This window comes from Rhea pennata, chromosome 3 (genome assembly GCF_028389875.1).
Source record: "Rhea pennata isolate bPtePen1 chromosome 3, bPtePen1.pri, whole genome shotgun sequence".
In the NCBI taxonomy this organism is placed as follows: Eukaryota; Metazoa; Chordata; class Aves; order Rheiformes; family Rheidae; genus Rhea; species Rhea pennata.
Genome location: NC_084665.1, coordinates 50,127,666 through 50,142,908, shown reverse-complemented (window position 1 = coordinate 50,142,908; position 15,243 = coordinate 50,127,666). Strand labels below are relative to the sequence as shown.

General features: G+C 41.6%; 2 protein-coding genes across 6 annotated transcripts in view; one reads left to right on the top strand and one right to left on the bottom strand.

Moving 5' to 3' along the window:
• The window catches only part of B3GALNT2 (beta-1,3-N-acetylgalactosaminyltransferase 2), a 32,962-nt gene extending 25,862 nt beyond the window's left edge, over nucleotides 1–7,100 (top strand). For 3 of the 5 annotated variants that reach the window (XM_062572295.1, XM_062572293.1, XM_062572292.1), the window contains exons 10-12: nucleotides 2,636–2,795; nucleotides 3,232–3,288; nucleotides 4,495–7,100. In XM_062572295.1, coding sequence (XP_062428279.1) covers nucleotides 2,636–2,795; nucleotides 3,232–3,288; nucleotides 4,495–4,629 — 352 coding nt within the window. In that variant the 3' untranslated portion in view covers nucleotides 4,630–7,100. Of the gene's footprint in view, nucleotides 1–2,635; nucleotides 2,796–3,231; nucleotides 3,289–3,940; nucleotides 4,026–4,494 lie in introns of all 5 variants that reach the window. The other 2 variants (XM_062572296.1, XM_062572294.1) reach the window with 2 other exon arrangements.
• Nucleotides 5,616–15,243, bottom strand: part of TBCE (tubulin folding cofactor E) — a 33,149-nt gene continuing 23,521 nt past the window's right edge. Inside the window, exons 8-17 of the mRNA XM_062572297.1 lie at nucleotides 14,412–14,488; nucleotides 14,048–14,143; nucleotides 12,536–12,600; nucleotides 12,380–12,444; nucleotides 10,249–10,401; nucleotides 9,372–9,525; nucleotides 8,749–8,817; nucleotides 7,644–7,703; nucleotides 6,221–6,312; nucleotides 5,616–5,985 (exon numbers count right to left, since the gene is read on the bottom strand). Of these exons, the coding sequence (XP_062428281.1) occupies nucleotides 5,893–5,985; nucleotides 6,221–6,312; nucleotides 7,644–7,703; nucleotides 8,749–8,817; nucleotides 9,372–9,525; nucleotides 10,249–10,401; nucleotides 12,380–12,444; nucleotides 12,536–12,600; nucleotides 14,048–14,143; nucleotides 14,412–14,488 (924 nt within the window). The 3' untranslated portion in view covers nucleotides 5,616–5,892. The remainder of the gene's footprint in view (nucleotides 5,986–6,220; nucleotides 6,313–7,643; nucleotides 7,704–8,748; nucleotides 8,818–9,371; nucleotides 9,526–10,248; nucleotides 10,402–12,379; nucleotides 12,445–12,535; nucleotides 12,601–14,047; nucleotides 14,144–14,411; nucleotides 14,489–15,243) is intronic.

Below are 15,243 nucleotides of genomic sequence, written 5' to 3'. Positions count from 1 at the left end.
TAACTGCATGTAATCGCATGTGTGCTGGAGGACCTGGTTTTGTGTGGTGTTGATTGATCAAAGAGGATTGGACACAGGCATGTCCTTGGCTGCGGTGACCATGGGATGGTGGAATTCAGGATCCTGTGAGAAGGAAGCAGGGCAATCAGTAGGATCACAACCCTGGATTTCAGGAGAGTGGACTTTGGCCTCTTCAGGGACCTACTTGGAGGAATCTCGTGGGTTAGGGCCCTTGCAGGAAAGGGGGTCCAAGAGAGTTAATATTCAAGCATCACTTTATCCAAGCTCAAGAGTGGTGAGTAAGAAGTCCAGCAAAGGGGGTGGGAGACCTACATGCATCAGCAAGGAGTTCCTGGCAAAATTCAAACAGAAGAAGGAATTGCACAGAATGTGGAAGAAGGGACAGATCACTTGGGAGGAATAGAGGAATGTTGTCAGAGTATGCAGGGATACGACAAGGAAGGCTAAGGCCCATTTGGAATTAAATCTGGCAAGGGATGTCAGGGACAACAAGAAGAGCTTCAAATACATTGGTAGCAAGAAGACGACTTGGGAAAATGTGGGCCCGCTACTAAATGGGGTGGGTGCCCTGGTGATGAAGGGTACAGAGAAGGCAGAGCCACTGAATGCCTTCTTTACTTCAGCCTTTACTGCTAAGGCCAGCCTACAGGAATCCCAGAGCCTGGAGACAAGAGAGAAAGTCTGGAGAAAGGAAGATTTTCCTTTGGTCGAGGAGGATCGGCTTAGAGATCGTTTAGACAAACATGATGCCCACAAATCCATAGGCCCCAATGGAATGCTGAGGGAGCTGGTGGATGTTGTTGCCAGGCTGCTCTCCATCATCTTTGAAAGGTCATGGAGAACTGGAGAGGTGCCTGAGGACTGGAAGAAAGCCAGTTTCACTCCAGTCTTCGAAAAGGGCAAGGAGGAAGACCAGGAAACTACAGGCCAGTCAGCCTCACCTCCATCCCTGGAAAGGTGATGGAACAGCTCATTCTGGATGTCATCTCTAAGAAAGAGAAAGAAAAGAAGGTGATCAGGAGTAGTCAGCATGGATTCACCAAGGGGAAATCCTGCTTAACCAACCTGATAACCTTCTCTGATGGAATGACTGGCTGGGTAGATGAGGGGAGAGCAGTGGACGTTGTGTACCTTGACTTCAGCAAGGCTTTTGACACGGTCTTCTGTAGCATCCCCCTAGGCAAGCTCAGGAAGTGTGGGTTAGACAAGTGGACAGTGAGGTGGATTGAGAACTGGCTGCAAGGCAGAGCCCAGAGAGTCGTCATCAGTGGCGTGGAGTCTAGTTGGAGGCCTGTGGCTAGTGGCATCCCCCAGGGCTCAGTACTGGGTCCCATCCTGTTCAACTTGTTCACCAGTGACCTGGATGAGGGGACAGAGTGCCTCCTCAGCAAGATTGGAGATGATCCCAAGGTGGGAGGAGTGGCTGATACAGCTGAGGGCTGTGCTGCCATTCAGAGAGACCTGGACAGGCTGGAGAGCTGGGCAGAGAGGAACCTCGTGAGGTTCCACAAGGGCAAGTACAAGGTCCTGCACCTAGAGAGGAATAACCCCAGGCACCAGTACAAGCTGGGGGCTGACCTTGTGGAGAGCAGCTCTGCAGAGAAAGACCTGGGAGTGCTGGTGGATGACAGGTTGACCATGAGCCAGCAATGTGCCCTTGTGACCAGGAAGGCCAATGGTTTCCTGGGGTGCACTGGGAAGAGTGTTGCCAGCAGGTCGAGGGAGGTGATCCTGCCCCTCTGCTCAGCCCTGGTGAGGCCTCATCTCGAGTCCTGTGTCCAGTTCTGGACTCCCCAGTACGAGAGAGACATGGAGCTACTGGAGAGAGTCCAGCGTAGGGCTATGAGGATGATCAGAGGGCTGGAGCACCTGCCCTATGAGGAAAGGCTGTGAGAGCTGGGCCTCTTCAGCCTGGGGAAGACTGAGAGGGGGTTTTATCAAGGTATACGAATACCTTACGGGAGAGTGTCAAGGGGATGGGGCCGGACACTTTTGAGAGGTGCCCAGTGACAAGACAAGAGGCAACAGGCACAAACTGAAACACATGGAAGTTCTGTCTGTACATGAGGAATTTCTTCCCTGTGAGAGTGACAGAGCACTGGAACAGGTTGCCCAGAGAGGTTGTGGAGGCTCCTTCTCTGGAGAGCTTCAAAATCTGCCTGGACGTGATGCTGTGCATTGTGCTCTAGGTGACCCTGCTTGAGCATGGAGGGTTGGACTAGATGATCTCCAGAGGTCCCTTCCAACCTCAACCATTCTGCGATTCAGTGACCCTTACTGAACATATATAAGGAAGCTTGTACTTAACTGAAGCAAAACCCAGTAGCAGTGCAGACATGCTGAAGATGAGCCTGTCAGTGCTGTGTTTGTTTCTACATTGAGAAGTTTCTCTTATTGCCTGAGGCTGAGATCAAGCTGTGCTTACTCTAAGCTGTTGTGTTGGACTAGATATGTGACCCTAGAGAAATAAAGCTATCTACCTGAACTATAATTAGGATCACCTTCTACTTTCTCCTCTCAGCACTATTAGCGCTACTTTGGTCCTGTTAGCTGTGTTCATGGGTTTTGCAGAGGGCTTTGTATAAACGTCTCGTATGGCTAACATGGTCTTCAGTTTCAGACTGAATTGGGCAGTTGATCGAACTGGGAAATGGCAAGAGCTGGAGTACCCGAGTCCCGCGTATCCAGCCTTTGCTTGTGGGTCTGGCTACGTCATCTCCAAAGATATTGTTCAGTGGTTGGCCAGCAACTCCGAAAGACTAAAGACATACCAGGTACTAAAGCATTAGTTCAGTTTTTCTACTTTAGACTCATTTGGGGAGTAGTGTATGTATGTGCTGGATAAGTGGGAAACCACATTGTGCAAGTGGATGTTAGTATTGGCTTCTCCTGGTTGATACTTTGGCTTTTTACAGTGCAGATGGTTACTATGCCTAGTGTCTGTTTTGTGTCAAAGCACAAACGCCTTAGAGTAAGAAACTCTGCAACTGTATTCTCACTTTTTTTGTATTGGTTTCCGTGTGAAACCAATTCACTGTTTTATCACAGGAAATTTGAGAGGATTAATATAACACCTCTAAAATAAATGCTCCATTGTAGCTTTTCATTGTTAACATATTTACTGCAGGTACATGAGGCAACTTACGCTACTTCACAAAGTCATGCTTTTCCAGTGATCTCATCTGTATCTTTTCAAATGTGTTGTCTTAGGGTGAAGATGTGAGTATGGGCATCTGGATGGCAGCTGTAGGACCCAAGCGATATCAAGTAAGTCCGCATAAAGTCTCTGATCTTATGGAAGAACATGACTGTTGCTGAGTAGCACAAAATATGATTTTTTAAAAAAAAAAAAAAAAAAAAAAACCCTTAACAGCCATTGAATAAAATCCTGAAAACACTTGTTAATTTTTTTCTTTTTTTAAAAAAAAAAAAAGTGGAGGGTATGAGAAAAAGAGTTCTCAGAGCAAAGATAAGAACATAGGACGTGCTGCTGCACAGGGGAAGATTTGCTCATCTGTGGTAACATTTGCTGTCTGGCTCAGGGCTTTCTAGAAGCTTTCCTGCATGAGAGTGGAGAGCACCTCCACAGTGCTGGTGGACGCAGTCTTCCACTGCTTGAATGACTTCTGTCACTAGTTCCATAAATAGGGAGCAAACGAGCTAGATCAGTTTTGAAAGAAACATGTGAACGTGCTTTCAGAGTTGTGTGTGTAGATACAGAGCAGGCATGAGATGGTAGGTACATAGGCACAAATAAGTTGAGGTTAAATTTTCAGCCTCAACTCAGTAGGTGCTTTCACATTCACCAGTTGAATAGTGTGACCCATAGAAATGAAATCTGGCTCGAGCCATTAGATTCATTAATGTTAACAACAGTAGTCTGCAAGCCTGATCCTCTACTGTAATTTTTTTTTTAAAGAGTTCTGTGGGATGGAGTCACTTATGGCTGAGAGCACCATGCTGATGTAACCAAACTGGCTAGCAGTGGTGTCTTGCCCTTATGGGTATGTATCTACTTGCTCTAGTTTTTGTAGGAGGCAGTCAGCCACCATCAAAAAAGCTGCTGAATTTAAACAACCTCAAATTTAGCTGCAAACTATGCAGTTCAGCCATGATGTGTCATTTTGCTCCACTGGCTTCCTGGCATACAGAAAAGTGTCTTTTTTTTTTTTTTTAAGGAAAGGTGGGGGGAGACAAAACATAATTATCCTGGGATCTTCAGTTTTTATGTAATTACTTACCACCCCACCTCCTCCCCTCCCCCTCCCTCCAAAAAAAAAACCAGTGACACTTAGGACTGAACTGCTCTAGCAGATCAGATAGAGACTCTGCATATGCCTCTACTTGGTGACCTTTGTGTGCAGAACGTGTTGCTGCAAGCAATGAAAACCTGATTCTTGGCTGTAAAGTTTTCTTAGCAGGACCTTAATCATCCTCAACAAAACTTATTGAAACTACTGTCTCTTTTGACAGGACAGTCTCTGGCTGTGTGAGAAGACATGCGAGAGCGGCATGCTGTCCTCCCCTCAGTATTCTCCACAAGAACTGAGAGAGCTCTGGAGAATAAAGGAACTGTGTGGAGATCCTTGTAGATGTGAGGAAAGATGACAGACTTGTCTCAGAAAACACGGTAGCATTTAATGATCATGTAAAAGTGGATATTTGGCTTCATTTTTGGAAATAATAAGGAATATTAAGGTATCCTTTAATGTTGAGTTTCAACTAAAGTGTAACAAATATTTGCACATCCCTTTTGATAATTACAAGTGGACTGATACTCTCCATTTTCTATAGCATAGATGTTCAGCAGACAAAACCAAAATGTTTAAGATAAGCAATTTCCTTTTTATATAAAGAAAGAACAACTTGTAATTAATAAATGCACATAAGAATGCCAACTGGCCTGTCTTTTGTAAATTAAAATACTACTGACTTAACTCTGTATAGAGCAGTACCAGTATCCAACGAAGAGCTGTGCTCAGGACCAGGGCACCTAGGAGGTCTTACTGCAGTAGGGGTTCTGTGCTGGCAGCTGTTTGAGAGGTTGCTCTTAGCTGTGTGGGGAGTGGGACAGTTAGGGTTTAGGACTGCTGTTCAGTTTGTTTAGATCATTGTCATTTTAGATAGAACAGTATCAGTTTGCTTATATCAAATCTTCAAGTGCAGCAAGCATAGCCAACTCAGAGGGATTTCTGATAGCATCATGTATCATTAGATATGAATGGAGGTAAAGCTGAAAGTAAAATAAGTTTGAGCAACAGACCACTAAAGAAAATAAAATAACTAGAAATACCTTGCAGGATGCTGAGAACTTATTTATACTGTGGTATGTTAATACTGTAGGTAGAATAAACATCTGTCAGATTTTGACCTTAAATAGTCCAAAGTGTGTAGGTACTTCTGCAGTTACTGCTGTTCCACTTCTGTTTGCTTTAAAGTCTTTGGAAGTAGGTGAAAACAAAAAGGTAAGTAGCCTCTTTCAGTGCATCACTAATTTGCTCCTAGAGCTACTGTAAGTAAAGATGTTGCACCTCGAGCATATACTCAGTTCAGTAAAAAACAAAAAACTCGCCACTACAGCAGGAAGCACAAAATATTGGCAGAAGAGTTTAATTTATGGATACAAGCACTCTCTCTTTGGTATTTTCCATATGAGACTCTTCACCCCAAAACAAATGCTTTCATGAAGACTGACTACTAATTTTAAGAGCTGGAAGCATTACTGTGTAATCTTCCGGTGCCATGCATGAAGTCCATGTTCTTCCACACAAGTGTTCAGGCACAAATTGCAGACGCTGCCTGCAGGCAGCCTGTAACTCTTCTGCAGTTCCAGTGCTTGGTTTTCCTTCAGTCTATCAAGAGGGTCCCCTCTCACCACCGCACTAACACACAGTCTCCATTTTCTATTGAGTAGAACTGCAAAGGCTTTAGATCGTTGTCTAATTCAACTTCTTTTCCTTCCAGCTGGAATAAGAAAAAATAAAAAATCAGATCTAAACTAAAATCTGTTCATTTAAACCAGGCAGTTGCAGTCAGGGAGGATCTACCATATATTGCAGGAATCAAATAAGGTCTCAAATTACAGCCTGAAAACCACCCTCCTTAAGGGAACACATTTCATTATGTAATATTCAGAACATGCTATTGACTGTTAGCAGCATGAAGTATTTTACTGTTGAATTACTGAATTTTAACTCACTTTAGAACTTTCATAGGACAGTTTCAGTTCTGAACCAGGTATTTTGAGTAGGCGATAGAGCAATCCTTTGACCCGCTGAATAGTCATAGACTCTGTCAAAGGCAACAAAAAAAAAATTACTGGAAAAATGCTGCTATCACTGAGCTGTAGCAAAGTACTAGTGTTTCATGTATACTTACAGCATCAAGGAAAGGCTGTGCTGCTGCTTCAGTTCTAACACTGCAATAATGTCTTTTGTAACTGAAATAATTGCTAATATCAATTTGAATTTGATTTACTCTCTGGTGGATCAGAGAGCGTATGCTACTACTGTTTAAGTAAGCGCTTTGATTCCCATATACCAAATTAAAGTGTTATGGCTTCATAATTTACCTTTTTGGAGTTGGTATTTGAAACATAGTTTACTAAGTGACCTTTGGGACACAAACCAGTCAGCTTCTAACTACTTGCATCTGGCAGCTGTTCCTGATAGTTTTCCTACCAGGAACCGGCGCTCTCAGCATAAAGAAACAAATGTCACTCAGCTAGTGCCGTTCTCAAACATTACTGCGTTAATTAGTCCCAAACTGCCAGCAGAGCTGTGTAGTGGTTTGTACTATGAAGTCGCACACAGGGATATTTTTTGTAATGGCTCTTGAATGAGTAACTGTCATTTGTGCCAGAGGGGACACCTGTTTTTTCAATAGAGTATACTGAATATTTTGGTTAAACTTTCACTTCCTTTGAAGCTTTATCTAAAGGCACAGCAATAGTGAGTTATTCCTGTAATACTGCACACTGTACTTAGAAAAATATTTTTCTATCAATAAAACATTTTTGTAAAAGCTGTATCTGATTTTATGAAACGGGCTAATAAATGTGATTTTTATTTTAGAATAAAGCTTGAGTAAGTCTTTTTTCTCTGATTCATCTTTCCAAAACTTCAGTTTTATTTAGCACAGGGTCTGTTCATTCTAGTTGTCACTGCAGGCACTAAATCTTAACTTGGGAATACATGAGAGTTAGATAGAATCAGATTTCTCATTCACTGTATAAAACAGTAGATGTAAATACCAAGAACTGCAAACTAAATAGGTGGCTGTTAAAACTTCTTGTTAAGTAAGTTAGTTAGCACAGCCTCCACATTTCATACCAGTTAATTAGCCTTTGGGCCTCAGACACATTAATCATGCAACCAGCAGCAGAGGTAGTCACACAATCATCAACCTTCTGATTTTGGACCTAGATTGAAAGTAACTTGTAAAAGGGTTGGAAAAAAAATGACTTTTTCAGACAAATTCTACCTTTGTCTTTCCTTTATAAGATAGAGTCTTCAAGGGAGTAATTGGCTGACAAAGCTAGAGGCAACTGCCACCCTTTACTTAGAAGGTTATTTGAAAAGAACTTACTATCTACTGCTAAAACAAGAGAAATGGCTTCTTACCTGGTAGCTTTTTCTCTAGTGGCTTCTGCTCAGGTTTGTCAGGACACTTAATTGTCAAAGCTGAAAAAAAAAAAAAAAAGAACAGGCAGCATTAGTGAGTGAACTTCAGGCCCTGTTTGGTCAGGAGCACTGGGACTTTTTAGTGTGGTTTTTACACAAATTGCTCCCCCCGCTCAGCCCAATCTTCTCTTCAAAAAATGAGGCCCTAGCCTCCATCTGAGCAGCTAAGATGCCATTTAACAGAGAGTGGCGCTTATTTCTTTAATAGTTCTCTTAGTTTGTTAAATTAGGAAAATAAATGCTAAGTATTAAGGAGTCGCATAAAAAATACTTAGTGCTCAAAAGGAGTATTTACATAAAACTTATAGTTATTTTTAAAAATAACCTGCAGTAGAAATGGCATTTCAAAAGCACAGGACAAATACCTTTTGAGGAAGTTATCTGCCTTTCTGTTTTTTTTTATTCAGAGATTAAGACTTTAGAAACCTTTAAAAAAGTCTTCTATTATGTCTAGTCAACTATATTCCTTGTTTTAGTTGGTCTTCCACTTAAACGCATTACCAAAACCTACTGCCTTAAAAATATTTTACCCTTTGGAGGGGTGGGAGGGGGGAAGGTTCAGTTCTCCATGACACAGCAAACAATGACATGTGAATTTGTACATCTGGGATATAAACTAGTTTAAAAAAGTAAACAGCCCCAATACCAAAGCTACCCTTATTTTTTTTCCCCACTGTCCTGAAGTTAAGAAAAAAAATAATTGTCATCACAAAATAGTTCAGGTTATTCAGGTTAAAATCTCAAGTCTATTTCAGGCTGTAGAGGAGTCGCTCACAGCAGCAGGATGGGATGGAACGCTGCCTAAGACTTGGTGGGGGATAGGAGTAATTAAGAAAATTATCTAGAGAGCTGGAACATGGAGAGGCTTTGAACTCCACCATACATACAGTTCACGGCAGCAAAATTACAGGTTACAATTCTGTGAGCTCTGCAAAGGTTTTTCCACCCTTTGTACTGTACACATCCATATACATCCTGGGAACGCCAAGCTCATAACATCTTTTAAACACAGAAACAATCATTTTGACCATTTCCAGCCTCTTACTCAGAAGCTGATTCTTCAGAGTCGAAGGCTGTTCTCTCTTCAGTTCTCCTTCCTCTGGCGCACCGTATTCTGCGTGTGAAGGATAAAGCACGCGTAGATGTGAATCAAAAATTCAGACTGAACAACTAAACAGGAGACCTAGAAAGAGTGGTCTGGTACTGATCAGGCACCAAGAACATGTCTCCGTTGCCTCGGTCCCCTCAGTGGGACACAGGGCACTGAAACGCGGTGGGCTCCAGGGCTGCTTCCTCCACCCTCTGCACCCAGCAGGGAGCCCGGGCAGGCGCAGGGGTGGGGTGGGCCAGGCGGCTGGCGCACGACATGATGCCTCACGCTGCCGCTTTGCAGAAGGCCCAGCTGCAGCCGCCCGCTTGCCCATGGGGCTCCTGCGTTGCCCACGTTCGCAAAACAGCGGCGCCCGGCAGGGTGCGGCACTTGGCGGCTGCCCCACAGCGCTGAACACTGGTTGCACGTGGGGGCCAGCCGCAGGGGGATTGTCCTAAGGCAGCAGGAGCACGTGGACAAGCATTAAAGGGAAGGGAAGTAAACTGAAGAGAGAACAAACCAGTGCTACCACAATGTCAGAAGCAAGGAAGAGTCCGTTTTGCTGTAATTACACTTACTAAGGCAAAGCGATGGATATCTGGGATGGGCAGCAAGAAATTCCTCGCTTGGTCTGTTTCTCTCTGGGTTCCAGTGTCCACCAGCTGCTATCCAGTCATGTCCAAATATCTTGCGATAATCAAGCTCTGCTCCTTTCCTTTCAGCAGGAAGGATCTGTACTGACACAGGGATGGCCCATAGCGTAATTACACCGTCTTTCCCAAGAAGAAAACCTAATTCATGATACCGACTCCTTGCTATTACTTATTTAGGTGTTCAGTGCATTCAAGATTCTTACAAACTCTACCTCCAAGTACTGCCTGATTCATTTATGGTATTATGGATATGGACATTATATGGACATTATGGCAACAATGTTGCTTCATGATGCAAGAATGTTATTAGCAGTAGTTCTTTTAACTGTAGAACAGATACAACTTCTCCTTTCTTTTACCATAAATACTTGCTGGAAATTTGGTTTAGCTAATGCTATCTTCCTATTATAGAAGGCAAATGCTTTATTTTATTGAAGACACTGAAACAGATTTAATAGTGCTGCTTTTTTCTTTTCGTTTTTCTTTCTCTCTCTCTTTTTTTTTTTTTTTGCCAGCATATGGCTTTGTTAACAGTCTTGCAACATCTGTAGGACTCAGGCACATGAAAAAACATTTCTCTGCTTTGTGCTAGCCCTCACCAAGTTAGCAGTGATCATGAACAGAGCTTGATCTACTGATCCTACCTACTGCCCCATTTACTCTGTGATGGAATAGTCAGTACTTTACTTTTCCCACACCCAGACAAACAACAGTCTTAAAACAAACTGAGAACAAATCCTCACTCAGTGATTTAAAAGTCCCCCCCCCATCCCCACTGCTTATGCAATGAAAAATCACATACCTCAGACTTGTTCAAAACCTCCAATTGACCTATCTTGGCAATTATTAGCTGCCTCAAGGTCTCTGGGTTCTTCTCCGTGTCCATCAAAGGGTTATTGTGACACTGCAGTGACCGCAAACTTGGCAGTTTATCAAGCTCATTGATAGATGACCACTGAAATGGAGGGGAACAAGCATTGTTCCTTTTGAACACGCATAAAACACACTTAATTTCAGAACAATACATAGTAACACTGACTTTTCCTGTACAACAACCATGACTGAAACCATTCTTTTGGTCAACAGAACCAAGTACCTTCATCTTGTTCATTTAGGTAAGAAGAGAATTGCATCACATGTAATCAATTGAAAAATTAAGACCATGAAGTACTCTGCGTTTTAGAACATTAGTATTCTCCGAATTTCTAGGATCTGGGGTGCATGCTTAGGCTAAACATAACATTGATTTTAGTTGTACCACTTGAAGAGCTTATGTCAAATCAAGTGCCTTACTCATGCTCTCTGCTGCAATGGTTAGCTGTAGAAACCCAGTAAGGAGAGGAGACAAGAAAAGATTAAATGTTTTGTGGCAAGTAACGGTTTCTTTTCCCATGTTACTGTCTAAATGGAACAGGGAGGGGTTATATACATGTTACAAGGCTGGTAAAATGGTATATAAAGAAGGTAAAAACTCTCTCTATTCTGTCATAGTCCTTAAGTTACTCTTTCTATAAAAGAAAACTGCCAAGACTTTGGGAAGCAAAAGTCTGCTGAGAGAGCATCTTAATAGATACTTGTTTCAGAGCAGAAGGACTTATGACTGTTTGTTCTCATATTAGGGGAAAAAGGCGTCAGGTTTGAGTTCACCAAAGAAAAGCAGAGGCACTGCAAGTGCAATAGACAGAGCTGACAGCAAGGGGAGCAGTGACACTAGACTGGGACACAGCCCGTGCCTGCGTCCCCTCTCACCAGCCCTCCCAGCAATCGCACTCTCTGCGACAGCAGGCCCCAGACCACTGTCAGAACACACCCCGGAGAAGCAGCACCTCGGAGCCCCGTCATCTCCTCCACTTTACTTGTACTCAATTTATGGCATTTGAGTACAAACCCAGCTGACACCTGTCATCACAGGTTACTATACTGTAAGTATTTTTCTTGAATTTCATACAAGGTTTTGCTAATGCCAATTTACAAGTTTCTTTTTGAGAACAGCAAGGCCATTTAACACTCTAATGCCCCAATATGCCCATAAAACATTACATGCAAAGAGGTCCTATCGGCTTTTGGCCCTCTCGGGACCCAAAGCGAAAACAGCACCGGCCATCTACCTTAACTCGGCAATTAGTGATTTTCCTAAGGACACAGCTCCGTCGGCTGCGGTGAGCCAATCTCGTGGCTCGCGGCTGCTAGAAGGGGGAAAGACTTCACACTGCCACCCTCGCTCCCGACTCCCCCTGCCGCTGGCACGTGCTGGCTCCGGTATCGACGGGCTCCTCGGGAGACGCTTCAGCTGAGTCACCCAGCAAAGAACTATCCAGGTTAGTTATCTGCCAAGTGTGTGAAGTGCAGAAGTTCACACAGACTAATGAGCAATGGAGAGATGAAGGGAAGGGGCAAGACTGCATAAACAGCAAGTACAAGTGAAAGAAAGGGGATACATGGTGAATCAGGACTTGCCCTTTGCAGTGACGGCAAGCAATAGTTTGGCTAAGCTGCCCATGCTACCTTAGCTACCTTAGTGTGTGTTTGTTTGTTTGTTTTAAAACTTAACTGCTTAGCAGCAGCAAATCAATGACCAAAAAAAAAAAGCAATGAAAAATAGCCTTGAAAACACACTGGAAAACAGCAGCATTACCATGTCTTTTTTAATTGTGCAATTAACTCAGCTTTTTGATTCTACTTCAGATACTGAAGGGCAAGAGGAATTACGAGGTAGCTGACGGATGGGGCAAGCTGCCATGACATTCTTAACCGAGACCTCAAGAAACTTCTTTTAAATTCTAGATTATCCTTCTTCGTTGATTAAAGAAATCAGTAGTTGCCTCAAAATCTTACACATACAATCAAAGAAATTAAAAAAAAAGAATCACAAGTCATTCCTAAACAAAGATATACATATTAAGATAATGCAGAACTACCACAATCTAACCTACCTGTGATATTTTATTGTCATTTATTGCAAGGCGTTTTAATGAAGGAAACATTTTAGTCTTGCATCCTAAGAAAAAAGAGTAAGTTTACAAGACAATAATGAAAACTTCAAATAAACAGTAAGATAAAGCTATAAACAAGCTGCTTTTTTTACATACCAAATCCAGCATCAGGAAAATGTATAGAAGATATTCCACTGTTTCTAAGTATTAGTTGTTCTAATCTGCAATTTAATAAATACGATGATTACTATACCTGGTAGGTAAAGCTTTTTGTTAAAAAAAAGATACTTGTGTTTTCTTTTTTAAGCAAGACTCTAATAAACCTTTGATATGATGCATTACAACTGACAAATTAACAGCAGCTTCACCACCAATATTCAGACTTCATGAGGGTATTCAGGAATACATCTTTCAGGGAACAAGTGCAATAATTTCAAGTTTTCAGAGTGACTCCTGGACTTAAAAGGAGTGATTTTCCAAATGATTTTTAAATAGCTTGTTGATTCCTCATAGTTGCTATTTTGGTGTGAAGCCCGAGATAACAGCTCTGTCAATTAGCAAGACTACCTTACTAGTCCCACAATTTTCCAGTCACTGTAACTGAAGTTCTCTAAAAAGGAAGGAATAAACACCAGCTCTGCCTGGATGGTAAGCCCAAAAGCAGAAATACCATAATGGTATTTCTCAAAGCCCCAAAATACCATAATGGCACTGCTACTGAAAATACAGTAAAGCAGAGGATCTGAGTAAAGGGTATTACTACAGATGATCTTTCAAGAAAGTGAAAATACATTTATCTAAGATACATTCATCTAAGACAGTACAGGAATTATTTCTCTCTCTCTCTTTTTTTTAGCATTTTGAGATGCATCTCTTTTGAAATTTTTTAAAACACCCCCATAAAGCACTGAAAATCAAAAAAAAAAAAAAAAAAAAAAAAGTGTACACAAACATAAACATAGTGACACACTTCTACCAGTATAGTAACCTTCACCATAGTTAATGACCAAGAGGAGACAACAGAGAAGGGGGAAGACTCATCGCCGCATTTTTTTTTTTTTACCTCCTTCTAAACCCTTTTTGTTTTGTTTTGAAAGGGAAAAATAAGTAGACAGCAGGAGTTTAAGCTGCTCATGGAAACTATCTGCCACCAAGGGTCATTAGTGTGCCAGCCTCAAGAGCAACATGCTCCAGCAAGATGCCCTACAGCGGTCTGCAGACACAGCGGTCTGCAGACCCACCGGCTGCGCTGCTGCCGCGAATTAACCTGCGCTGCACCGTCATGGTCAGAGCGCTAGTCTCAGAATAAGAAGCCATTTCCATAGCTCCTTGGCCTTGGCAGGCCACACAAGCTCTACAAGCCTGTCATCTTAGATAAAACCCTGTACATGCACACACACAATGAACTCAGTAATGTGATGAATCACTTCAGTTTCGTAAGTATAAAGTTCAGAAATGTCTTACTATACAGCAAAAATAAGATTATGCTAAAATAAGTCAATTAAATAGTTACTCTCCTCAAGAGGAAAAAATGCCTTTCTCTCAAGATTCCATAAACTTTCTATGCAACATAAATATTATCATACTTCAGTCAAAAAACAGCCATGGAGATGAATGAATATTCAGGACAAGAAAAATAAATTTCCAGCAAATTTATTTAATAGCTACCTGGGAAGATGTGCTATTAGATGAAGCTGATTTCCATCCATTAATTGGTTGTCTGAAAGGTCTAACAACTTCAGAGTCTGCAGAACGTTTTCAGGCCTGCAACATTAACAAACAAACAAAAAACTCAGAACATATAAAGTTATTTTCTAATGAAGACAATGATTTTCTAAGTATACAATTACACACAAATAAATGTGTACATATATAAATGTTTTAAAGTACATCAGATGAAATTCCCACCATTTATTTTACAATATCATGTGATTTAAACATTACAGGAATCTAGTTTGAGGTTTATCTGCTACATAACTTCAGAGTACATCAGTCACGAAAGACTAACTTACGCTCATATTACTCTTCTTACCTTTCCAAAACTGTAATATTATTAGAAGTAAGGTACAATTCTTCAAGTGCTGGCCATCCTGAAGCACAAAGAAGAACCTAAGAGCAAAAATTCATTTAATATAACCATTGTTGGGAAAAAATATTCCAGAAATCATGTAGATTTATTAAAATGTGTTCAGAACAAGCTATAGTTCTCAAACACAGAGAAATAAATACTGCAAATTGCCTAGCCTCTCTTCTTCCAACGGCTCTTTCCTGTGTCCGGATCTATCAGCACAGATGAAGTCAGAAGGATTCTCTGCAGCACAAGGCTTACTGATCCAGGCTTGGGGTATCTCCTAACAACTTTACACTATTGGCTTTTGGGTTTCTATACATCCCATCAGGGCTGACAGACTTTAAATGTTACAATTTATTAAAGCTTCAAGGCTTCTCTGTCATGGGACTGTGCCAACAACTGAAACCACGAAAATCCAAGAAATCGCAGTAAGTCAGCATATAACATGAAGTTTTCAAGTACACTCAAGAACATAAATTAATTCAACACGGCTACAAATTCAACCAAGCTACATTTGTTCCAAATTTTATGTCCTGAAATTACTACATAAAAATTATTATTTTATTTAAAGTAAAATACAAGTAAAAGCAAATCCAAGGTTTTGGGGGCATAGGGACACAGACAAACATATACACAGCAGAATCATTTAAGACCCATTTTCACAGGAAACTAGATTACAAAGCAGTGAAGTTCAGTAATCAAATTCAACTTGTCATAGATATAGCTAATTGATTCTCCACTATCCTAGCCACCAAAATTCCTCCTCTCTTCAACTCTTCTTCACTCTCAGTTA